The sequence below is a fragment of the Monodelphis domestica genome, chromosome 1, assembly GCF_027887165.1.
Source record: "Monodelphis domestica isolate mMonDom1 chromosome 1, mMonDom1.pri, whole genome shotgun sequence".
In the NCBI taxonomy this organism is placed as follows: Eukaryota; Metazoa; Chordata; class Mammalia; order Didelphimorphia; family Didelphidae; genus Monodelphis; species Monodelphis domestica.
In genome coordinates, this window is record NC_077227.1 from 495,691,108 (window position 1) to 495,716,654 (window position 25,547).

The 25,547-nt window shown below is 37.6% G+C and overlaps 2 protein-coding genes across 4 annotated transcripts in view; both read right to left on the reverse strand.

The window, feature by feature from the left end:
- The window catches only part of RTF2 (replication termination factor 2), an 84,276-nt gene extending 75,485 nt beyond the window's left edge, over nt 1–8,791 (reverse strand). Inside the window, exon 1 of the mRNA XM_001368978.5 lies at nt 8,655–8,791. Coding sequence (XP_001369015.1) covers nt 8,655–8,723 — 69 coding nt within the window. The 5' untranslated portion in view covers nt 8,724–8,791. The remainder of the gene's footprint in view (nt 1–8,654) is intronic.
- Nucleotides 8,792–18,185: 9,394 nt separating this feature from the next.
- The window catches only part of CASS4 (Cas scaffold protein family member 4), a 41,410-nt gene continuing 34,048 nt past the window's right edge, over nt 18,186–25,547 (reverse strand). For 2 of the 3 annotated variants that reach the window (XM_016423423.2, XM_016423419.2), the window contains exons 5-7: nt 24,658–25,547; nt 22,511–22,588; nt 18,186–20,700 (exon numbers count right to left, since the gene is read on the reverse strand). The exon at nt 24,658–25,547 is cut by the window's right edge and continues 487 nt beyond it. In XM_016423423.2, the coding sequence (XP_016278909.2) occupies nt 20,290–20,700; nt 22,511–22,588; nt 24,658–25,547 (1,379 nt within the window). In that variant the 3' untranslated portion in view covers nt 18,186–20,289. The remainder of the gene's footprint in view (nt 20,701–22,510; nt 22,589–24,657) is intronic. The other variant, XM_056812927.1, reaches the window with a different exon arrangement.

A 25,547-nucleotide genomic window follows, 5' to 3' on the forward strand; every position in this document is an offset into this window, starting at 1 on the left:
ACTGAGCTATCACCCAGAGTACAATGAAATATACAAATACAGGAATACACAATCCTGAGTAATATACAATGCCTATAGCGAACCTGATATTTCTAAACATGTAGAAAGATATTATATAAGCCCCTTTATGCCCTTAATGTCAATTTTCTTCCCTTTTCTTTTGAGAACAGTTTCTAGTCTCCTTTTTCATTTTCACACGTCACTCATTAGAACAGTTGAAGAAAAATGGATTACTAGACCTCAAAAGTCAATCTATGGAAAACAACTGACAGAAAGGGTATTAAAAAAGCCCTCTACTTATACACTCTCCCCTCCTGATGCTTGAAACTTTATAATAGGTGATATATTTTTGTTTGGTAAGTATTCCTCCATGCTCTCTTTTAAAATTCAAAAACTCAAAGCCAGGAGTTCCAAACTATGGCTGATGGGCCACATGCAGGCCAGTGAGACCATTTATCCAGCCCCTACCGCACTTCCAGAAGGGGCACCTCTTTCATTGGTGGTCAGTGAGAGGAGCACTGTATGTGGTGGTGCTGCAAAGCTCAGCGTTGCTCACATACAATACTACTTCTGGTGACATAATCCTTTGCATGGTGCCTTGTTCTGAGAGTAACTGAATGAAAACGAGGCCTGTGCAAGGTGTGACAGGCCCATCACAGCCAGTGCTGCAGCCTCCACTATCCCAGACAGCAGTACACAGATTTGTTCATAGTTTTTTTATAGTCTGGCCCTCTAACGGTCTGAGCGACAGTGAACTGGCCCCCTGTGTAAAAAGTTTAGGGGCCCCTGGCTCAAAGTTGTTAATGCATTGTTTCAAACTTCTTAACATTAGAGTTCATCAGAGACCAGTGGATATCTGCACAAAGTAGGACAAAGGAAGAAAAGGTAGAGATGCTCAAAATTCTTCTTTACAGATTAGTTAACAGAGAGAAGTCCAGCGCAATGGGTAGAATACAGATAAGAGTAACAGGCGGGACACCTAGATGGGAGTCTAGTTTCTACCACTGACATGTACAAATATGACACCAGATGGGTGGTTTCCCTGATCTGTACCTCAAACTAAGAATTCAAACAGGCCCTCTAAACTCTAAATCTAGTTTGTTTTTCTCCCCTTTACACTTTTGACTTTATGCAGGATTTTAGAGCCCATTAATTTCTATTATCTTTGTTTCTCTGATTATGTAATGCAAATGACAGTAGTTGCCTTTTATCCACTTTATAGCAGTTTTATAGACTGTTGAGTTAATGTCAGCTTTGAGTACATCAGGCAAAAGTCAATATTTAAGTAGGGATAACAAGGTTGGCAATAGTGGAATTAGAGCTTGTGGGGTATAAGTCACCTCCAAACTGAGAATTATACTAGTAATTTTGCCTGCCATGCCAATAATTTTACATAGATTATAATCCCAATAGAAAATCTTCTGTCCCACTTCAAAATTTTCTGGATCATTTTGTTTAGCTATCTCCTACCTATATATTATCATCCCTCATCGAACTTAATCTCTGTTTATGGTCTATTCTCCCTCTTCCAAATCTCAACCCATTCAACCCCCAGTGTACAACATAAATTCTTTGAACAGGCAAGTGGGAAGGCTGTGTCATTTTAAAAAAGCATACACTCCTTTACAATATCTCCAAGTGATTATCCAGTATAATAATAAAAGCAGCTAACATTTAAATAGCCCTTACTATGTGAAAAATACTTTGCTAAGTGCTTTACAACATCCTCACAACCCTACAAATTTAGCTGCTATTATGTCCATTTTACAGATGATGAAATTGAAGCAAACAGAGGTTAAATGCCTTGCTTAGGGTTTCACAACTAGTAAGTGTCTGAGGCTAGATTTGAACTCAGGTTTTCCTGACTCCAGGCCCTGCCTTCTATCCTTTGCACCTCTTAGCTACTAACTCCAGTAGCAGTACTACCACAGCCCTTATATGGAACACCTAATACTCTTATTGCAACCTAAGATGGCATTAGCTTTTTGGTCATCCTTGTCAATCTGCTGACTCAAAGTGAGCTTTCAATCCATTAACACAAAGATGTTTTTCAGATAAGCTATTATCTATCTAGCCACTTCCCTCCTCAATCCTGTACTGGGGTAAAGTTGATTTTTTTTTACCTAAATGTAGGACACTATATTTGTTCCTGTTACATTTCATCTATGAACCAACCCTGTTTGACAAGGTCTTTTTTAGTTCCTATAATAGAATAGAAAAACATTACTCTAGGGTTGTTGTTATTTTTGTTGTTGGTTTTTTTTCTTCAAAATATAATATTCCTTTTTTTTTTAAACCCTTACCTTCTGTCTTAGAATCAATACTAAGTATTGATTTCAAGGTCGAAGGGAGGTAAGAGTTAAGCAATTGATGTTAAGTGACTTGCGCAGGGTCATACAGCTAGAAAGTGTCTGAGGTCACATTTGAATCTATCTCTAGACTTGGCTCTCTATCCACTGAGCCACCTAGATGCCCCATTCCTTTTTCTTTAAAAAGCAAACAAACAAAAATAGAATTTGAGTATGATAAGCAAGTCATATATATTAACATCCAAATCACTGTTAAAAATGTTAAAGAGGGGGCATCTGGGTAGCTCAGTGGATTGAGAGTCAGGCCTAGAGACAGAAGGTCCTAGGTTCAAATTTGGCCTCCGATACTTCCCAGTTGTGTGACCCTGGGAAAGTCATTTAACCCCCATTGCCTAGCCCAGGGGTCCCGAAACTTTTTACACAGTGGGGACAGTTTACTGTCCCTCAGACCGTTGAAGGGCCGGACTATAAAAATCTAACCCTAACCCAGCATTGCAGAATCCTCTACCCCAGATCACTGCTCACCATGCTGATGTCTTCCATTGTACAGCCGCATAATCCTTTGTGTGGCGCCTTGTTCTAAGGTGCCACACAAAAGGATTATGTCACTGGAAGTAGAACAGTACATGAGCGATGATGAACTTTGCAGCACCACCACATACAGTGCTCCTCGTACTGACCAGCAATGAAAGAGGTGCCCCTTCCTGAAGTGTGGTGGGGGCTGGATACATGGCCTCAAGGGGCCGCATGTGGCTCACAGGCCATAGTTTGGAGACCCTTGGCCTAGCCCTTACCACTCTTCTGCCTTGGAACCAATACTGTGTACTGGTTCCAAGACAGAAGGTAAGGGTTTAAAAAAAAATGTTAAAGAGCACAGGGCCATGTCCAGATGTATGAAAAACTCCATTAAAGACATCATTTCAAAATAATATTGACTACTGTTTGGGTTCAGTTACTTTAACCACTTTCAAAATCATCTAAGTACATTAAGTTCTACTCTACATCTGTGATAGAGGCTGGCACTAAAGAAAAAGTGCCAGACTGAAGAGTATGTGAAATTGATCACCTCAATGAGGGAGGGGCCCCAGGAGTGGAAGGCTGAGGAGAGAAGACTCTGGTGAGGAGAGCAGTGAGGGTCTCTTCATCTGGAGACGTCGAAAAGAAAAGGTGGAAAGAGACTTTCTCCTGAGGGTTACCCATTTTTCCTGTTGGTGACTGGAAATCCTTCCCCCCCAACACTTCCCAAATGAAGGGACTTCTGAAGAGAAAACTGAGCAGATTTTACCTCAGCTCCTGTTGCCCAGGAGTGAGTCAACCTGACTTTCTCTCAGGGGGCTCAGTCTGCCAAGGCCCAAGTTCCCCCCAAACTCAAGGAGGGAGGAAAAGGGTTTAGATAGGGACAGGGACCCCCTTTTCCCACTTTACTTTTCCCATTCTTCCCTGCCCATTTATTCCTTTTGTATTATCTGATTGAGTTAACATTAAAAGTTATCTGTTCCCCAAGCTGAGTGTGAGTGAACGGATGAAGGGGAGACCTTTGGGTCTCGAGTAGTGGAGGTGGACAAGAGCGAATTGGGGAGAGCAGCTTTAGCTAAGGAGGGAAGGCAGAAAGGGGAAAATCTTCAAACCCCTCTCCTCTCTCTGAGCCAACTCGATACAGCTGCTGTTTCCCCTGTACCCCGCTTTGTGGAAAAGGGGTCTCTCCTCTCTCTTTCCCTCTCTCCATTCCTCAGGGTACAAGCCTCCCGAGGGGTACAGTACATCCTTTCCATCTTTCTTTTTTATTTTTTTTTAAGACACATCTCTCCATTCAATCTACAAGAATAGTATAAGGTGCTATGTTAAACATTTTTGTAGTCACAGAACAGTTGACTAATACATGTCTACTGAATTAAATAGAGTAATGATTTAAATTTTTTTAAAACCCATTTACATGACAAACAAAGAATTGATATCACAATTTAAATCCAAACTACAAGTATCTTGTAATATATTGGGGGGGGGGGAGTAAAGGAAAAGAAAAGTCAAGAATGATCCTAAGGCTCCAATATTATGATTTGGAGATAAAAGAAACCTTAACTGACATCAAGTCCAACTTCCTAATTTTACACAAGAGTAAAATGAAGCCCAGAGGATTGAATGATTTTTCCTATAATCATAGGGTAGTGAGTGATTTAAAAGTCTAAATTCATTTATATTAAAGTCAGATTTAAGTTCATGCTTTCTGACTCCAGAACCAGCTCTTTTCTCAGTGTATCAACTGTCTTCCTAAACCAGAAGATAAATGGTTTGATTTCATTTGTATAACCTGATAAAATGAGATGCAAAATAATAAAGGCCTTGTAAAGTTATACAAACATAAGGCACCTAGTTCTACTGCTTAGGACTGTTCCACAATCTCTCCACTCAGTCTTTGTTCTGGATTTCTCTATTACTTCTCCATATAAATATATAAATACTAGAAGTAGAGGGATGTGGAGAGAATTATCAACCCCTAACTCCTTCACTTAGTAGACGTAGACTTAAGTCAAGTCACTTAATGATCCTCCACGCACTCATACTAGTAATTTTCTGAATACACTTCGCCTATCAAGGTTACCATGATGGAGATCTAATATACCCTGTATATCTCATCTCAAGAGAATATCAAAGCTATAGCTAAGTGCTATAGTGGGTAAAACTGTTGGCCCCAGAGTCAGGAAGACTTAAATGCAAACTCAGCTTCAGATGCATTAGATGTGTGACTCTGGACAAGTCATTTAATCTGTCTGCCTCAGTTTTCCCAACTCTAAAATGAAAATAATGATAATACCTACTTCAGTGGGTTTCTGTGAGGATTATATTTGAAAAGCACTTAGCACAGTGCTTGGTACATAGTAGGCACTTAATAAATGCTTGTTTCATTCCCCTGAAATATTCTATAGTTGTCCCAAACTAAATTATTTTCAGTCTGTATATCTTCTTTCTCCTTCATTGGCCCATTCCTTTGCTCACACGATCTCTCATGCCAGGAATGATTTTCCCTCATCACCCATCTTCATTTATCAAAGCCTCTCCCTTACTCCAAGGTCCAACTTGGTTGTTACTTCCTCACTGAAGCTTTCTCCACTCCTTTCTTTGCTACCTCAACATAAACACATAGCTGAAAGCAATCTCTCTCTGGAGAGGCACAGTGGAAAGATCACTAAACTGGAAGTCAGGAAAACTGGGCTTGAGCTCCAGTTCTACTAGCAATTTCCTGTAACCTTGAGCAAATCACTATCTTTTCTATGTATCTGCAAACTATAAGATTATGGGTCTCTTCTAAACGAAATACTAGAATATTAGAAATATATCAACATGTGAGCTTCTCCTTTGCACTCATTTTACTCTATCTTACCCCCAGTAGAATGTAAGTTCCTTGAGAATAGGGCTTATGTGATTTTTAAATCTTTGTATCTCTATTACTGAGCACAGGTAATTGAACTGAAAATGTTGACAGACACTCCTAATTGTAGAATCATGAGAAAATCAGTAAATATCTCTGAATCTTAGTTTCTTCTTTGTAAAATGGGGGTAGTAATACTATCATTACTTACATCATAGAGACATTCAACAAATATTTACTGGAATACTACTATGTACAAAGGACTGTGCTGGGTATATAATGATTTAAAAATTACCAAAAAAAATCTAGTCTCTGCCTTTGAGTTTATAGATAATACAAGGTAATTTGAGAATACTAGAAGGGTTGGGGGGTTAGAAGGGGGTGGTTTGGAAGGCTTCACAGAAGAAGCAGAATCTGAGTTGAGCATGGAAGGAAATTAAAGGCTCTGAATGGCAGAAATGAAGGAGAGTTCCAAGCATGGAGGATGGTTTACAAAACTATAAGAAGGTATAGATGGAAGGTCAAATTGGGTAATAGTTAGTAACCCATTTTGCATGAAACAGTGTTTGAAAGGGAAATACTACAAAATAAGACTAGAAATGTAAATCAGAGTCAAATGTGGAGGTATGGGAATGCCAGCCTCCAGAGTTTCTATTTAATTCTGAAGGCAATAGTGAGAGTGAGCCACTGATAATCTTGAATGGGACTGTCATTGGTTGTATCTGCGCCTTTAGAGGATTATTCTAGTAGTAGAGAATGGATTGGAGTGGGGAGATAGATGAAGCTAGGGTGATGAGTTAGGAATTTATTACATTTCCCTGAAAAGAAAATGTGGGTCTCAATTAAGGCTTGGAGTAGAGCAGAAGAGGACAGGTGTAAAGGATGTAGATGTAAAAGCCAAAGATTCGATATGGGATTGTATAATTAGAATCTGCTCCCCAGGACTCTAATTCCCAGCATCCCACTTTCATTCTCATGTTAGGTCCCTATGTTTTGGAGATAAAGTTTGTGTGTGACCCTGATGGGAAAACTTTTCTTTACTCAGGCTTTTACTTTTATCCTTTTATTTCGTCTACTTCAAGTGATTATTAATAAACCTTATAAAATATAATACTTGGAGTTATTGGATATTCATTTTAATCTTATAGGATTTAAGGGACAGGAAAAGAAGAGGATGATTTGGAGGTTATGAAACCTGATAACTAGAAGAATGGCAACACACTTACTGGAAATGGCTAATTTTGAAGTGGGGAATATTTGGAGGAAGGAAATGAGTTTCACCTAGGAAACTGTATGTTTGAGATATGTGAGACTTCCAAAGAGGAAGGTGCAGCAGGTAACTAGACATGGATGTGAGGGTGTGTGTGTGTGTGTGTGTGTGTGTATTGGGGGGAGGGAAGAGGGGAGGACATCTGGTGGCAAAGTAGAGAGAGCATGGGACCTGGAGTTAAAAAGACTTAAGTTCAAATTCTACCTGAGATATTTACTAGCTATGAGAACTTGGGCAAGTCATTTAACCTCTTGAATGTCTCCATTTCTTCATCTGTAAAATGGAGATACAGTACCCCCCCAATTGTTGTGAAATCAAATGAGATAATGACTGCTAAGTGCTTAGCACAGTGCTTACTACATAAGTTATATACATTACCTATTATTATGTGGGGCTGGAATCTTTCAGTGATATTAAAGCTGGATATACACCTTTGGGAATCATAAGCAGAGAGAAAACTGAATCCATAGAAGAAGATGAGATCGCTAAGAGACTAAAAGAAAAGTATAAGACCCAGGACACACTCTGGATTGTCCATCCTCTGTTTTAAAGAGAATCAGTGACACCAAGCGGTGATATCTTGACTCTGGAGTGAATTGGATTTAAGTGAGCCAGAGTTGCACAGAGTCTTTGGCCTCACATTTCCAGTCATCAAAGTTATCAAAGTCAAAGGCAAAAACAAATAAGGAGAAATGGCAATGGCTCTGGATGCTGTGGATGACCCTGGCAGTTTAGCAATCTGATCAAGCTCTAAGCATTCCATACTCCAGGATGAGAAGTTCACATGCTTGGGGTAGACATCCCCCTCACTTACTAATTGGTTTGAGGTCTGTCAGTTACCCCCAATCTGGTTTAGCTTGCCTGTTGAGATGATTTTACAGAGGTGTAGACTCTGAAAGATAGACACCAAAGGTGGATGAGTAGCTATGATATGGGCTTACAAGACCTCAAACCAGAGGTACTAGTTCTCCCTAAACACCCCCATACAACACCATACACTTAGGGACCTAGTATAGAGACCTGAAGGACATCCACATTTAGAGCAAATGATGATTCTGAAAAGAAGACTGGGTAGGAAAGACAAGTAGGAGAAATAGTAGAGAGGAAGGTTATAACAGAGAAGGAAAGAGGCATTGCAAAAGTGATCAATGGTATCAAAAATAAAAGAGATCAAAGAAGATGAGTACTGATAAAAGAAAAAGCTCTTGGATTTAGTTAAGAATCATGAGTGACTTTTGAATAAAGTTTCAATATAGTTAGGGATGGTGGCATTAGATGCCATATTACAAGAGAGTTGAGAAATACTAAAGAAGTAAGCAAGTTAAGACAACGACTATCGAAAACTATTTCCAGGAATCTAGCTATGAAAGGAGTAAGAGATACATTATGACAACTTGAAGAGCTAACGAATTCAAGTGAGGGTTATTTATTTTTTCAGGTCTGAGGACACTAGGGCGTTTGTGGAGGCCAAGAAAACAGTCAATCCATAAGGAAAGCGTAATAAGTAGTGAAAGATCAAAATACCGAGATCACGACGGAGTCAGGGAGAACTGTCATAAAGAAACTATTCTGCGTTTTAAAAAAAAGACGGGTGGTTGTTATTATTCAGCGCCGTCCCCAAACTCATTTCAACTTCCCCAGGAAGCAGGTATTTCATGTGATTGTCCTCACACCGCCCTCCACCCCCACCCCCGGCCCCGGTTCTGACCTTCTCCACCTTCTTCGGCCCCTTCACCAGCTCGTGCCTCTTGGGAATCGTGCCCCCATCGCACCCCATCTCTCCTTAGTTCAGTTCGTTTCCGCAGTCTGCCCTACCAGTCGTCACCAGAACCAGCTCGAGGAACTTCCGGCGCCCTGTGATGATGCAAGAGACTCCCGTTGCTATGACGACAATGGTTGTCGGCGAGGGCGGAACCCGAAGGTGGGAGAAACGAGTCTGTGGTTCTTATGGAGACGGTTGCCAGGGAGCCACGCCTTCCACCGCTGTGGGAGGAGGCGAAGTTGCTGCGCTCGAGAGCGGGAGTAAGGTTCTTTTCTCCACTGTCTTTGATCCTCTTTCCTCTCGGTTCAGCCTTCCTTAGGCCTGAACCAGCTTCAGTTTCTTTTCTTCCTAGTCATTGCTTCTTTCCCATCCTGCCCCAGATTGGGGGCTAATTTCTCCATTTTCCACTGGGGGACCCTCGGATAGTTCCCTCTACTTTTGGAGAGATCCTAGATAACTTGAAGCTCACCTCTCCTACCCCCCTCAGTTTCCCCATCTGTAAAATGAGAGGATCTGATGAGTACAGGGGTCCTTATACTTTTTTTGTTTCATGCCCCTTTGGCAGTTTGGAAAAGCCTATGGACCTCTTCTCAGAATAAATAACCGAAGGAAATGCTAAGGTTAGAGGTTAGTGAAATAAAGATTTAATTTTTTTCCCCATCCAAGTTCTTGGAATCTTGGGGGAGGGGGAGCCTATAAACTTCGGATTAAGAAGCCTTGGACTAAATGATCCTGAAAGTCTTCTCCAGTGATCATAGGCTGTACACAGGAAGTAGAAAATAGTGAGCATATAAGTACCAGACAGAAAATGAAGGGATCTACGTTTCATTTATGGCTCTGCGATTTAATTGTCTTTGATCTTAGATAAGTCACCTAACATCTTTGAACGTTGGTTTTTGATCCCCTGTAAAAGGATTGGGCTAGACTTAATAATCTCTAATGTTTAGAGCTGAAATTCTATAATACAAATAAGGACAATCAGCCCTTGCCTATCTCACAGAAATGGTATGAAAATCAATAAACAATCATTAAGTGCCTACTATGAACCCATACTATATTGGACTGGGGATGGGAAAGACAAAGAATGAAACTTCTTTGTCTGAAGAAACTTACATCCCAGTGGGGGAGGGGGGGAGAACAAGTACTTATAAATGAAAAGGAATTCTGTATTGCCTTATGAAGGAATGAATAAAACAAGTGCTTACTCTGTGCTAAGTGCTAAGGATACAAATAGAAAAATAAGACAGTCTGCTCTCAAGGAGCTCAAATTCTAATCCAACAGACAATATATATGGAAAGTTTCCACAACAAGGCAAGAGAAATGTTCCATGCTTCATAGGGTACATCAGCAAAGCAGATGTCTTTTTTGAAAATGAATTCTCAGGGGCAGCTGGGTAGGTCAGTGGATTGAGAGCCAGATGGGAGGTCCTAGGTTCAAATTTGACCTCCAGCATTTCCCAGCTGTGTGACCCTGGGCCAGTCACTTAACCCCCATTGCCTACCCTTACCACTCTTCTGCCTTGGAACCAATACACAGTATTGATTCCAAAATGGAAGGTAGGGGTTTTATTAAAAAAGAAAATGACTTCACAAAAAAAAAAATCATGACAGTTTCTGATGTTGAACCATTTAACAGAGCCAAGGACTTTAGTGACAAGAACTTTTTTTACTGGGTCTTCCTTCAACAAATGTGCTTTTAGCACTGACAGGAACAGTTAGTAGGCATCATCTCAGAAAGGGAGAAGTCCCTGGAATGCTGACTATGGGAATAGACTGTGAAGCATTGATGTTTCCAAATCACTTAAGTTCAGGGACCTTGGCTGTTTCCATCTGCGTTTGATAGGAGATGATAATAAACATGGTAATGATGGTTTGATGCACATGCCACTCCTGTATCTCCCTTTGGGGTGCCTTGCTGCTTCAGCTAGACTGGCTTGCCTGCCCTGTGAATGGCAGTTGTTTGGCAGTTGGTGGGGATGACTGTGAGCTTCTCCACAATAATTACTTCCCTGGATTATGTGTGTGAAGGCTATGCTAGAAGCAGGACCAAATAATTATATAGGAAGTATAAGTATACAAGGAATAAATATGAGAAACAAAATCAATATAAAGTATTAGCGAGGGAAAGCAGTAGCATTAAGGATTAAGAAAGGCTTTAAGGAGAAGGTGGTACTTGAGCTGTTTGTTACATAAAGCAAGAAAAGGATTCTATGAGGCAGAGAGGAAGAGGAGGAATGCATACAAGGCTCTAGAGAAAGCTAATGGAAAAACTTGGAGATGGGTGATGGAATTCTTGCATGAGGAAGAACTTGGTTGGATTGTAGAGGGCAGAAAAGGGAGAAATACAGAATAAAGCTAGAGCAGTTTGTAAAGGGATTTAGAAGCTAAGAAGAGGAAGGATTTGTGCTTTTATTGTTATGGGGAAAAGGTGTCAAACTCCCAGCCTCTGCCTGCAAAACTTCTGAGGAAGGACCCAAATAACTTGCTGTAAAAAAAAAAAATTCTCCCAGTTTTCTGCATTCCTTCTAATTTTGGCTACATTGTTTTGTTTGTGAAAAACCTTTCAAATTTAATCAGTTGGGGGCAGCTGGGTAGCTCAGTGGATTGAGAGCCAGGCCTAGAGATGAGAGGTCCTAGGTTCAAATGTGACCTCAGACACTTCCCAGCTGTGTGACCCTGGGTAAGTCACTTGATCCCCATTGCCTACCCCTTACCACTCTTCTGCCTTGGAGCCAATACACAGTATTGACTCCAAGATGGAAGGTAAGGGTTTTAAAAAATAATAAATAAATAAAATAAATTTAATCAGTTATCTATTTTATATCCCATCATGTTCTTTACTTCTTGATTAGTCAAATTCTTCTCTTATCCATAGATCCAACAGCTACACTATTCCATGCTCCCTTAATTTACTATAGTTTTTATGTTTAAATCATGAACCCATTTCAACCTTATTGTGGTATATTGTTTGACATGTTATCTTTATCTAGTTTCTGTCAAACTGCTTTTCAGTTTTCCCAACAGTTTTTGTCAAGCAGATAAGATTATCCCAAAAGCTTGGATCTTTCTGTTTATTAAACATTGGATTGCTATGTATACCTAATCTATTCCACTGATCACTCATCTATTCTTAGCCAGTATCAAATAATTTGTGGTTTTCTCTTTAATTATGCATAGGGATCTGTTTTTGTTTTAATTTAACACCACTAGTAAAGGGAATTCCTGAATGAGGAAACTCTACCAACTGCAGGTCTATATATAGCTTATAGTTTTAGAGAGATGATTTGAACACAGAGAAGTTAAATGACTTTCCCACAGTCACCCAGTCATACAGCTAGCATGCCCACAACTGGAAGTCTCATTTTCTGGGCACCACAGCCATTATGGTAATGACCATATTATCTTATTTCTTGCTTAGCCTATTGCAATAAAATGCAAGTGAATCTGTCGGGCTCAGGTGTTTCCCCATTCCAATCCATCCTATATTCAGCCACTAAAATGAATTCTAAAGCACAGATGTGACCATGTCACCTCCTCAGTAAATTTCAGTAGCCTCCTATTGCCTCTATAATCACATACAAAATTGTTCTCTGTTGGTTTCAGAGCCCTTCATATCCCAGTCCCCTCATACCTTTTAAGTATTTTTTTTAACCCTTAACTTCTGTCTTCATATCAATTCTAAGACAGAAGAGCAGCAAGAGCTAGGCAATTGAAGTTAAGTGACTTGCCTAGGATCACACAGCTAGGAAGTATATGAGGCCAGGTTTGAACCCAAGCCCTCCCCACTCCAGACCTGGTGCTCTAGCTACTGTGCTACCTAGCTGCCCCTTCTTTCCAGTCTTCTTACACTTTGCTCCCTGACATATAACTCTTTGATCCAGGGACACTGGTATCTTGACTGTTTTACAAACAAGACACTCCAACTCGCTTCATTTTCTCTGATTGCCCCTTATACCTGGAATGTTATCTCTCCTCATTTGTGCCTATTGGCTTCCCTAGCTTCATGTCTCAAATTCCATCTTAATTTTAGATATTTTATTTTACCAATTACATGTAATAACAATTTTCCACAAAAGTTTTCTGAACTTTTATATCATCCAAATTATTTCCCTCCCCCTCTTCTCTCCCCTTTTCCAGAGATGGTAAGCAATTCGATCTAGTTATATATGTATTATCATGCAAAACATATTTCCATATTGTTCATTTTTGGAAGAGAATAATCATATAAAACCCAAAACCCAAAATAAAAACCCAAATAAACTAAAGTGAAAAATAGTATACACTCCTCTGCATTTCAGCTCCAATAGTTCTTTCTCTGGAGATGGATAGCATTCTTTGTCACAAGTCCTTCAGAATTGTCCTGGCTTATTGTATTGCTGAGAGTAGCTAAGTCTTTCACATTTGATCATCCCATAATATTGTTGTTACTGTGTACAATATTTTCCTGGTCCTGCTTATTTCACACTGCATCAGTTTATGTAGTTCTTTCCAGCTCTTTCTGAAATCAACCTCTTCTTCATTTATTATGGCACAATAGTATTCCATCACCATCATATACCACAGTTTATTCAATCATTCCCCAATTGATGGACATCCCCATAATTTCCAATTCTTTGCCACCTCAAAAAGGGCTGCCAAAAATAATTTTTTTTTATAAGTAGGTACTTATATACCCTTTTAAAACAATCTCTTTGAGATAAGTCTTAGTAGTTGGTATTACCAGATCAAAGGGTATGCAGTCTTTTATAGTCCCTTGGGCAGAGTGCCAAATTACTCTTCAGAATGGTTCAATAAGTTCACAACTCCACCAACAATCCATTAGTGTCAAAATTTTGCCACATCCCTTCCAGCATTTGCCACTTTCTTTTATTGTCATATTGGACAATCTAATAGGGGTGATATGGTACCTCAGCATTGTTTTAATATGCATTTCTCTAATCAAGAGTAATTTGAAACTTTTTATATATGATTATTGATTTAATTTCTTCATCTGAGAACTGCTTCAACTATCTGTCAAATGGGGAATGGTTTGTATTCTTATAAATTTGACTTAGTTCTTTATATTTTTAAGAAATGAGAACTTTATTAGAGAAAATTTTCATAAAAATTCTCCCTTTATTTCCCTTCTAATTTTGATTACATTGGTTTTGTTTACTCAAAAACGTTTAAATTTAATATAGTCAAAATTATTTATCTTATATCTTATAATGTTCTCTATCTCTTGTTTGTTCATAAATTCTTCCCTTCTCCATAGATCTGACAGGTAAACTATTCTATGTTCCTCTAATTTACTTATAGTATCACCCTTTATTTCTAAATCATATACTCATTTTGATCTTACTTTGATATAGGGTATGAAATATTGGTCTACACCTACTTCTACCATATAGTTTTCCAGTTTTCCCAGCAGTTTTTGTCAAATAGTGAGTTCTTATCCTAAAAGCTTGGATCTTTGGGTTTATCAAACACTAGATTGCGAAAAATTTTTACTCCTAATCTATTTCATTGATCCACCAATCTATTTTTTAGCCAGTAGCAGATTGTTTTGAGATGTGGTACTATGCTAGGCCACTGTCCTTCACATTTTTTTCATTAATTCCCTTGATATTCTTGATCTTTTGTTCTTCCAGATGAATTTTGCAATTATTTTTTCTAATTCTATAAAATAATTTTTTGGTAGTTTGATCAGTATGTTACTGAATAAGTAAATTAACTTAGGTGAAATTATCGTTTTTATTATATTAGTTTGACCTAACTAATTTTGGATTTGATGGTTTTCCAATTGTTTAGATCTGACTTTATTTGTGTGAAAACTATTTTGTAATTGTGTTCATATAATTCCTGTGTTTCCCTTGGCAAGTAGATTCCAGATATTTTATTTTGTCTAGAGTGATGTTAAATGGAATTTTTCTTTCAAACTCTTGCTGCTTGACTTTGTTGGTAATATATAGAAATGCTGATGATTTATGTGGATTTCTTTTGTATCCTGCAACTTTGCTAAAATAATTTCAACTAATTTTTTAGTTGATTCTTTAGGATTTTCTAAGTATACCATCATACCATCTACAAAGAGTGATAGTTTTGTTTCCTCCTTGCTTACTTTACTGCCTTCAATTTCTTTTCCTTCTCAAATTGCTAAAACTAGCATTTTTAGTACATATTAAATAATAGTGGTGAAAATGGTTATCCTTACTTCATTCCTGATCTTATTTAGAAGACTTCTAACTTAACGCATTGCAGATAATATTTGCTGATGGTTTTAAGTTGATACTACTTATCATTTTAAAGCAAGGCCTATGTATTCCTATGCTTTCTAATGTTTTTAAAAGGAATGAGTGTTGTATTTTGTCCAAAGTTTTTTCTTCAGTTATAGAGTTAATCATGTGATTTCTATTAGTTTTGTTATTGATATTGGTCAAATATGCTGATAGTTTTCCTAATATTAAACCAGCCCTGCATTCCTAGTGTAAAATATGCAGGAACTGATGCAGAGTGAAATAAACAGAACTGGGAGACCATTGTATATACAACAGCAATATTGGATGATGATTATTTGTGAAAACTTGGCTACTCTCAGCAATGCTCAGATTTGGGACAATCTTTAAAGACTCATGATGAGGAATACTATCCACTTCCAGAGAAAGAACAGTTGGAGTTGTCTTTCACATCAGTGTATTTATGGTTTTATTTTGGTGTTTTTTTAATATGTGAGTTTGCTCTTATAACAATGACCAATATGGAAGTGTGTGTTTGCATGACAATAAAATAAAATTTTTAAAAAAGAGAAAAAGATTGTTCTAACATTTATGAAACTTTAATGTCATAATTTCCTGTTATCTTAAGAAATGCCAAAAGATCTATTCTCAATAGTTTTATATATGTTGAAAACCATATTTCATTTTACAGCTTAAAATACAAATATCTTTAAATCTTTAAAAAGTCCAGCTTCTGACACATAATAGCTGGTTTTAAATTTTACCTTTTGTCATCTGTGTACCATTAGAAAGTCTCTTAACCTTTCTGAATGTCAATTTCTTCATGTGTAATATGAACAAGTTTGACCAGAGGACCTCTAAAGGTCCCTCCAGCTCTAAATCTGTGATTCTGTGAGCTCCTGACCATTTTCAAGAAGAATCACTGTACCAATTATCTGTAGTAAGCCTTGACCATGTAAACCCAGCCCCCACATCTAGCCCCCACCTCCACCCCCTCTGGGAAAGAACTATTGAGGGAGTGCAGGGAAGAGGGCAGATATAGGGTTTCTTGCCTATGTAATTTAAATTTATAGTTAATGAGAGATAATTAGAGAAGATTATGGTTAATACATAAAGAGAAGATTAGAGAATTTATGCCTACTCTAATTGATGATTTTGGTATTACCATGCATTTCCCCTAATTAAATGGTTTTTAAAAAACTTTTACCTTCTTAGAATTGATACTAAGTATTCTTTCTCTACACATAAGTGTGTGTATGCATGTATATATAAGGGCTAGGCAATTGAAGTTAAGAGACTTGCCCAGGGTTCACACAGCTAGGAAGTGTCTGAGTTTGAATCTGAACCCAGGACCCCTGCCTTCAGATCTAACTCTCAATCCACTGAGCCACCTAGCTGCCCCTAATTAAATAGTTTTTAACTATGAATTTCAGGTTTGACTAATGTTAGTATACTAGAACTACCAGTCAGAGGAAATGTTTACTGGGTGAGTGGGGCAATAAGATTCCATGACTGATAAACCATAACTGTCAGGTAATTCTCAGAAAGAACAAGGAAAGAAATATCAAAAAATTGAACTATAGGTGATTAATATAGTCTGGTGACAGGATACTTACCTTTTACCTGCTCTAAGTTGCTATTGTGGGAAAACGTTCCCCTGGTTCTAATTATGGATAATACCAAACTATTATACAACTAATAAGCCACATATAAGCATAATAGCTTACCTAGGCTACATAATGAATGAGATAAAGCAATTTGGAGTCAGAAGACTTGGGTTTGAATCCTGACTTTGTTGCTTGTTCCCTATGTGACCATGGGCATGGAGCCTCTTTGGGCCTCTGGGTTCTCAGCTATAAAATGAGCTGGTTTGACTAGATGGCCACTGAGATTTCTTTTAGCTCTAAATCTATAAATTAAGAATAAGATGAAGAAGTAACAAACTATAATAACCAGCATGATTTTCATAATAATAATAATTGACATTTGTAGAGCACTTTACATATTTTCTTGGAAGTAGCTAGTGACACTATAGTTAGAGCATTGGACTTAGAGTCAGGTAGATTTGAGTCCAAATCTAGCCTCAGACACGTACTGTTTGTCTTTGGGCAAGTCACTTAAACATTCTCTGCCTCAATTTCCTCATCTATAAAATGGGGGTAATAATAGAACCTGCCTCATATATGTAAGGATAAAATGAGATAATATTTGCAAAGTACTTTGCAAACATTAAAGTGGTATGTAAATGTTAACTATTATTATCATATTAATTTATTAAGTCAAGGATTTAGGATTTTTTTTCTATGGAATTACTTCCCCCATGCCTTGTAATCCAAGGATTGAAAACTTTGAATAGTTTGATAGATGATTTTTGGATTCTGATAGTTGTTGTGGTTAACTAATTCATTTCTCAGCAGCCTATCTGAAAAACATCATTTGTACATCAGTGGCCATATTCAAGGTCTTTCTAGATTAGTAGAACTACACAAATCTCTATTACTCTATATTTTTTTGAGAATCAAAGGTTACTTTCCTGCTTTAAAAAAATACTTTACTTTCTTATTAACAACTCCAAGACAGAAGGGAAAAGGCTAGGCAATTGAGGTTAAGTAACTTACTTGCCCAGAGTCCTAAAGCTAGGAAGTGTCGGAGGTCATATTTGAACCTAGGTCCTCCCAATTCCAGGCCTGGCTCTCAATCCACTGTACTACCTAGTTACTCATTACCTTCATGTTTCAATGAGGCATTCAGAAAGAACTTAATGACACCAAACAAAAAGTCATCACCCCAAATGGTATGAAATCTAAACTTTAGATAAAACAGGAAAATGGGAGTAGGAAAAATCTAACCAGTCTTCCTAGGAGTCCCCACTCTCTTAATGAATGAGTTTAGCATTACTCACATGAGGGGTTGCTTCTAATATCACTTTCCTCTTTCCCTTCAGTGCTGTTTCCAAGGACAAACACATGTATTTGGCCATTCCACCCCCCTCCCCACTATATTTCTTTAACCCCTCAAAATAGTTTTTGTTTCACTTTTTTAATATTTCAGAAATGGTCATCCTGCTGAATTTGTTATACACCAAAAAATTTCCTCCCATCTCAATCCTTCAAAAAGGGAAGAAAACACATTTAGCTAAGAACAGCATTTTTCTACTGTGCTTTTACTTTTTCAGTTTGTTCTTTGTCTTTGGGAATGAAGATCCTTGATTTGAACTCACTTTTATTTTTCTAATTTAAAAATACAAATTGAATAAAAAATGTAAATTCATTTTAGGAACTTTATTTTTACACATAGCATGAGATTTTAGGGACCTAACAAAAGGATGCACTGGGTGCCAGTTATAAACATTGTGTATTTCCACCCTAATTTCACTGTTCAAATTTATGGAGCAAACTCGTGAGAAGAAAGAATTTTTCTCATTTGAGGAGCCTTGCTAGATGAGAACCACCAAAATTCCAAGAGCTAATCTTTATTTTGTATATAACATGATACTACTTCCTATGTGTACATGTGTCCAAGACAGATAAAGAAGGTATGGCTCTTAGCCTGGAGAACTCAAGGAAGGATGTGACCACATCTTGAAAGGAACTTTACTAAAATTTCTTAGAGCAAGGACTTGTAATGTCTTGAAGAGGTGGAGATTGCTTGAGAATACTTTTTACTACTATCATGCTATACTTCCATTTGTTTAAAGCAGGGGTCCCCAGACTTTTTACACAGGGGGCCAGTTCACTATCCCTCAGACCGTTAGAGGGCCAGACTATAAAAAAATTATGAACAAATCTGTATACCACTGTCTGGGAGAGCGGAGGCTGCAGCACTGGCTGTGATGGGCCTGTCACACCTTGCACAGGCCCATCACTGCCACAACTACACCAGGCAGCAGTATACAAAGTATGGAATCCCCACCCCCATATCACTGCTCACCATGCTTATGTTCCATTGTGCAGCCACTTAATCCTTTGTGCAATGCCTCGTTCTTATTCAGTTACTCTCAGAACAAGGCGCCACGCAAAGGATTATGTCACTGGAAGTAGTACTGTACATGAGCACCACCACATATAGTACTGCAGGAGCACAGGATGCATCTGCATCCTGTACTCCTCTCACTGACCACCAATGAAAAGGTGCCCTTTCCAGAAGTGTGGTGGGGACCAGATAAATGGCTTCAGGGGGATGTTTAAGTTTAAGGTAAAGCTTAAACTTTAAAAGAATATGTTACTTTCAAAGGCTTGAAGACAGACTGCCATTATGACAGAGACATTATAAATTGACTTCACCTTTTAGACATGTTCTGGAAATAGAGGTTAAAGTACAATACGTGAAAATGATCGCTTTTTGAATTGTCCTAAATAGGTTTTATACCAATTTCTGAAGAAAACCACTAGACAAAGATTTCTTAGGAAGATAATGATGCAATAATTAATGTTCATACCTCAAATTATTTAAATGTTATTATATTTAAATAACACTATAAAATATACAGAACTATGATGATTAAGGAAATATAAAAGTGTGTTCACAATACATGACTGTCAGCATACATGTCACATTCAAAATAAATTAACAGGAAGTTCAAAAGATATAAGAAAATACACAGATTTTGTGTATCACATGAATATTTAAATTGATTAAAATAAAACTTCAGAGAATGACATTTTAGTGTAACAAGCAATTGCAAAAAAGGTTATATTTTTCTAACAAAATAAATTCCAAAAGGTGGGGGGGAAGAAGCCCTGGTATGCTTTTCATTAAAAAAAAGATGGAATATTAAAAATTCATTTTAACCAATATAAAAATGGACTTCTATAAAAACAAGCATAGGACTTAGAGTCACCAGACCTAGGTTTAAATCTCAGCCCACTCATTAAGTATCTAACTATGAACAAATCACTTCATCCTTCTGAACTTCAATTTCCTCATCTGGAAATGATCCTTTGATCCTTTGCTTCCCTTACATTGTTGTGAGGGAAGTTTTTTGTACGCCTTCAAGGGCTATAGAGAGTTTCCTGCACTCTCAATTCTAAGAAGTCCAAGACCAAATCTAAACTTTGTATCTTTCCCAATGCTCTGCACACAGCAGACACCCACTAGAGATTTATTGAAAAACCTGAATGAAATCACTACTTTACTTGCTGATCCCAGACATACTTAAAAATCCTTGTTTAATAATGCTTCACTTTGGGCCAGGATTTGCTATGGAACAAGTGTCCTGGAAATTTCTAGCAACTTGATACAATAGTCCATTAGGTGCTGATAACAGTACCAAAATATATGGGCTATATAGAAGCTAGTAGTAAGACCAACCCAGCAAGGATTGCTGAATCTTCATAGTAATACACCAGAAGAACTGAAGTGAGATCTCATTCTAGCATTTCTCTGACTTGTTGTGTGTGTTTGCATAACTTATCTGCCTCTTCCTGAAGTTCTCTTATTGCATCGACATTAGGGTATTTGATGACTGCATTCTTGGTGGCCACAGCCAGATTCTTCAATAAGCCACAAAGCTGGCTGCTACTGCAAAGAATCTCATTCCGAATATCCTTCTCCTTTGTCTCTTGGCAGAGGGAGTCCACCAGCTTTTGGCCTATCATGATGATCAATTTACTCTGGGTGATAAAAATTTCAGGTGGCTGATTATTGCTAAGGCTGGCATTAAATATGCCAATAGCCTTAAGAAGCCCACCAAAGTACAGTTTACAGTGTTCTGAAAGGCTGATTTTCTTCTCTGAATCCTGCCTACTCAGTAGTTTGCGATTTGGAGGAGAGAGACTCTAGAAAGAAAGAAAATGGTTCTGTTAATGAAAAGTAATTAATATTTAATTGTTCATTTCTGCTTTATATTCAAAAAGTAGTATGGTATAGTAGAAATGATAGTTATATGGAGATCATGAGCTTTGAATTTTAGTACAATTCTCTTAACAACACGGCTAATTAGTCCTAGCCATGCAATTTTGGGCATGTCCTTACAGCCAGAAAATTTCAGGGCTGAAAGGGAACGCATATAAAATATTAGTTACTTAAAGAGACTTTAGTACAAAGTCTGAGTAGTGAGAACCCACAGAACATAGAATATTAGAGTTGGAAGAGTCTAGAGCAGTGATGGCAAACCTTTTAGAAACCATTTGCCATGTACCACCCAGAGACTACATGCCATGCCCCTCTCCCTGAAAAGTGCTGGAAACACCTTGCACCCCACCTTTACCCCACACAAGGGAGAGAGGAAGTACTCCCATTGGGCTGCTGGGCAGAGGGACTGGTGATGTGAAAAAATGTTGTCAAGTACAGTGGAGGGGGGAAGGGAGCAGTTTATTAAGAATAATAATCTCTACCATTCCTACCTCACATGATAATTTTGAGGATCTAGTAAGGTAATGGATGTAGAAGCATTTTAGAAACTTTAAAATTACTAGTGGAAGGAGATTCTGTTTGTTATTCGTCAAATAAAGTTGTGACTACATGATATGGAATAGTAGGTGAAGTCCAAAGACTTCAGTTTGAATTCTCCTAGGTGTGTGACTATGGTTACATCACAATCTCTTGGTCTCAGTTTTCTCATTTATAAAATGGAGGTAATTAAAATGTCAGTGTGGGGCAGCTGGGTAGCTCAGTGGATTGAGAACCAGGCCTAGAGACGGGAGGTCCTGGGTTCAAATCTGGCCTCAGACACTTCCCAGCTGTGTGACCCTGGGCAAGTCACTTGACCCCCATTGCCTAGCCCTTACCACTCTTCTGCCTTGGAGCCAATACAAAGTAATGACTCCAAGACAGAAAAGGTAAGGGTTTAAAAAAAAATGTCAGTGCTTCACTGTTTTCATGAAAACAAATTATAAAGGATTATGCAAATATGAATTATCATTATCCCGAAACAGGTAGCACTGTAAAATAGTTATTTATGGTACTGAGTGAACATGGCATCTGGATATTAGAAACATTTTTCTTTGTAGTATTATATAGATTGAAAATACTTAACCTTTTTTTTTTATATCATAGACCCTATGGGCAGTTTTCAATAATGTTTTCAAATGTATAAAATAAACTCCTTAGGGTTGCAAAGGAAACAAATTATGTCAAAGTAGCTTTTAAAATATTTTTTAAAAGTTCACAGATCCTAAGATAAGAAATCCTGATATATAGATGAAGCTTGAAATAAGAGTTTTTTAAAAAATACAATATAGCATATTTCATATGTAGTGTCTTTTTTGTGATTTGAGATGCTTGAAATTTGCTAATGATGTAAACATTCTAATCAGAAGAACAGACTTCTCTATATTAATTATTTAAAGTATAGTGAATATAATATTGAAATAATTGAGGCAGTATGGCATGGTGGGAAAATAAAGGATTAAAAGACAAAAGCCCTAGCTTTTTAACCTTGGAGAGTCCCCTTTGGATCAGATGATTTCTCAAGTCCCTTTTCATATCAGGTGATCCTTTAGAATTTTTTAAAATTTGATAATCCCTTTTTCTGTTGGTACATTAGATTATTCATTGCTCTAGGAAATGTTCTTCAAGGAGAAAACATTTTAATCAGAAATATTTAGAAGAAAAAATATTTAGAAGAGAGTAAGCATCATACTGTACCTTTGTTTTAAGATCTTTTTTCTTCTCTGTTTCTTGTTTGAAAACTGTTTTCTGTACATCTTCCAGGTTCATTGTCTTCTGAAACACAAGCATACCTTAAAACATTCATTTATTTAAAAACTGCTATTTGTAGTTTCTTTTTTAAAAAGCCTTGAGATAGCTTCTCTTATGCAACCTTCTGTCCAACTATGTGCCTTCTTTTTTTTTTTTAAACCCTTACTGTGTATTGGTTCCAAGGCAGAAGAGCGGTAAGGGCTAGGCAATGAGGGCTAAGTGACTTGCCCAGGGTCACACAGCTGGGAAGTGTCTGAGGTCAGATTTGAACCTAGGACCTCCCATCTCTAGGCCTGGCTCTGAATCCACTGAGCTACCCAGGTGTCCCTGCCTTCTTTTTTATTGTCTGACCACAGGCAGTAGCCTTTTATAGGAGAAATTATAGCCTGTTCTGATAAATCTATTAATAGTTTAATAAAGTATTTGCCCTCTCTTCTTAGCTTCTTCCAAACTACATTGTTTAAATATGAAGATTTAAAGAAACACATGTGAATTTTGTATTGAAACCAGAACTTTATATACAGAAAGAATTTGCACATTTCAGAGGCTGTACTTGTTCTAAAGTTACATAGGGCCAGTATGTGATAGGGACTTGCATTCCATAAATTTTCAGTAGAAATCTGTTGCTGTTGACCTACTTTCCTAAATGTTAAAAGTATTATCTATACTATGTAGAAGTCCCCCCAAGTTTCTGTCCTGGGCCTTTTCCCCTTCTGTGGTTTTATACTATCTATCTTAATAATTTCATCAGCCCCCATTGGTTTAATTGGATCCATCTCTAATTTCTCAAACCCTGAATTTCCATTCTGCATTACCAGGTACTTATTGGATTTTGACTTCTGGATGTCTCATAGGCATCTTAAATTTAACATGTCCAAATAGAATTTATCTTTCCTCCAAACTCACTATCCTTTTAAATAGATCTATTTCCATCTAGGACACCACAATCCTTTGAATTACTGAAGTTGGCAATTCTGTGGCAATCCTTTATTCTTTACTTTCCCTTCAACTCATGTTTAATCTGTTATCAACTTTTAACCTCTACCTTTAGAAATATCTAAATTTTTCCTTGGCCCTCAAATCATAAGATCGTCATCCTAGTCCATATTCTCATTAACTCTCTCTTGGCCTATTTCAGCATCCTCCTAATTGCTCTCCTTGACTCAAGTCACTCCCCTTTCCAATCCATTTCCACTCTGTGGCTAAATTGATATACCTAAAGTATGGAGATGAGCATCCTAGTCCTCTGCTCAAGAAGCTTCAGAGGCTCCTTATTGCCTCTGAAGGTTCAAATATAAACTCTTCTGTTTGGCATTTGATGGCCTTTATGATGTGACCCCAACCTGTTTTTTCCACGTTGATTTTACATCACTCCCCTCATGTATTCTATATTGCCACCAAAGTAACCTATTTCCTACTTCCTATTCCTGACATTCTATCTTTTCCCTCAGTGTTTTTACACAAGCTATTCTCCATACCTAGAATGCAAACTCCATTCACTTCCACCTCTTAGAATCCCTAGATTGTTTCATGGCTTGACTTAAATTCCACCTTTTATGAGTTCTTTCTTTATACTAGTGACTTTCTGCCCTGAGGAAAGAGATCAGTCAATAAACATTTATTAAGTTTCTACTATGTGCCAGGCACTGTGCTAAGCACTAAAATACAAAGAAAAGCAGAAGATAATTCCTGCCTTCAAGGAATTTAGTCTAATAACATGAAAGCTATATGTACATATAAATATATATGCACATATACATGAGATATTAGAAATATTTAGTTTTAATATACTTTGTATTGGTTAATCTATGTAATTACCAACCCTCAGTAAAATTTTGCGCTTTGGGACTGTTTCATTTTTAATCTTTGAATCCCAATTCCTACTAGCTTTGCATGTATTATTTGTTTAATAAAAGCTTATGAATGAATAAATATATATATTAAGTCCTACCCTCTGCCCAGTAAAAAAAACAATAAGAAACCACATTTTTTTTCTCTGTTAAAGAGTTTCCTTAAGTTGAATCCAACTTATCCAATCTAAGCTATCTGTTTCTTCTTCTCTTAGAATACATTACACAATAAATTTCACTAACCTGTGATTTATCCTGATCACAAACATTTCTCATATTTTTACTTGCTGGCTCAGAAGAGAATTCACTTTCCCTTGGTTTACCAAAAGCAATAGTCTCTTGGTGCAAGTCATAGTCTTTTCTTCTGGGTAACTGAATGAATGTTGCAAATTTATGTTCTGATTTAATGTGGAGTTGGTTAGCCTCTTCTTTCTCACAGGTCTGTTTAAAAAGAAGCTTCCCATTTGCAATGATGATGGAAACAAAGCGCTTGATGTCTTCTGGAATTGTCCGGGCCACCATGACAAATCTGTCCAGGTCATCAGGATTGTTCTGAAGTTTGTCAGTAATAAGAATGTCCAGAGACCAGTTACAGTTATTCAAAGCTTCCATTGTTTCTAGAAGAATTTGGTAGGAATCTGCAATAATCTGAAGTTGCTTTTTTAGCCTGACTTGAAGGTTATTATCAGTGAGATTGCTAACATTTACACTGACCAATCGGGCAAAATCCAGAAATTCTCCCAGGGATGTCTTGATATGATCAGCAGCTCTATGGATCTCATCAATGTTAGCTTCCAGGTATTCTTTGAATCTCCACTTACTACTCACAAAGATCATCAGACTTGCTATGGAGCTAGCTACTCTGTGCTGTAGATCTGTTACCATCTCTTTGGCTAACTCCAGGTCCAACATAACCTCTTTGCCTGGTTCTTCTGATGAGGAAATGGATGAGGGGTCAGTAGATGCTGAAGAGCAAGAAGAGATACTGGCTCTGCTGTCTACACTGGAAATGGATAACCTATCTTGTTCAGATGGCTCAGGGGATATTGACCTTGGATGTCTTGGTAGCCAGGAGGGAATGTGATAAACACAATTTTCTGAAGCATCATTTTTCTTTTCAGTATCTTTCCCAA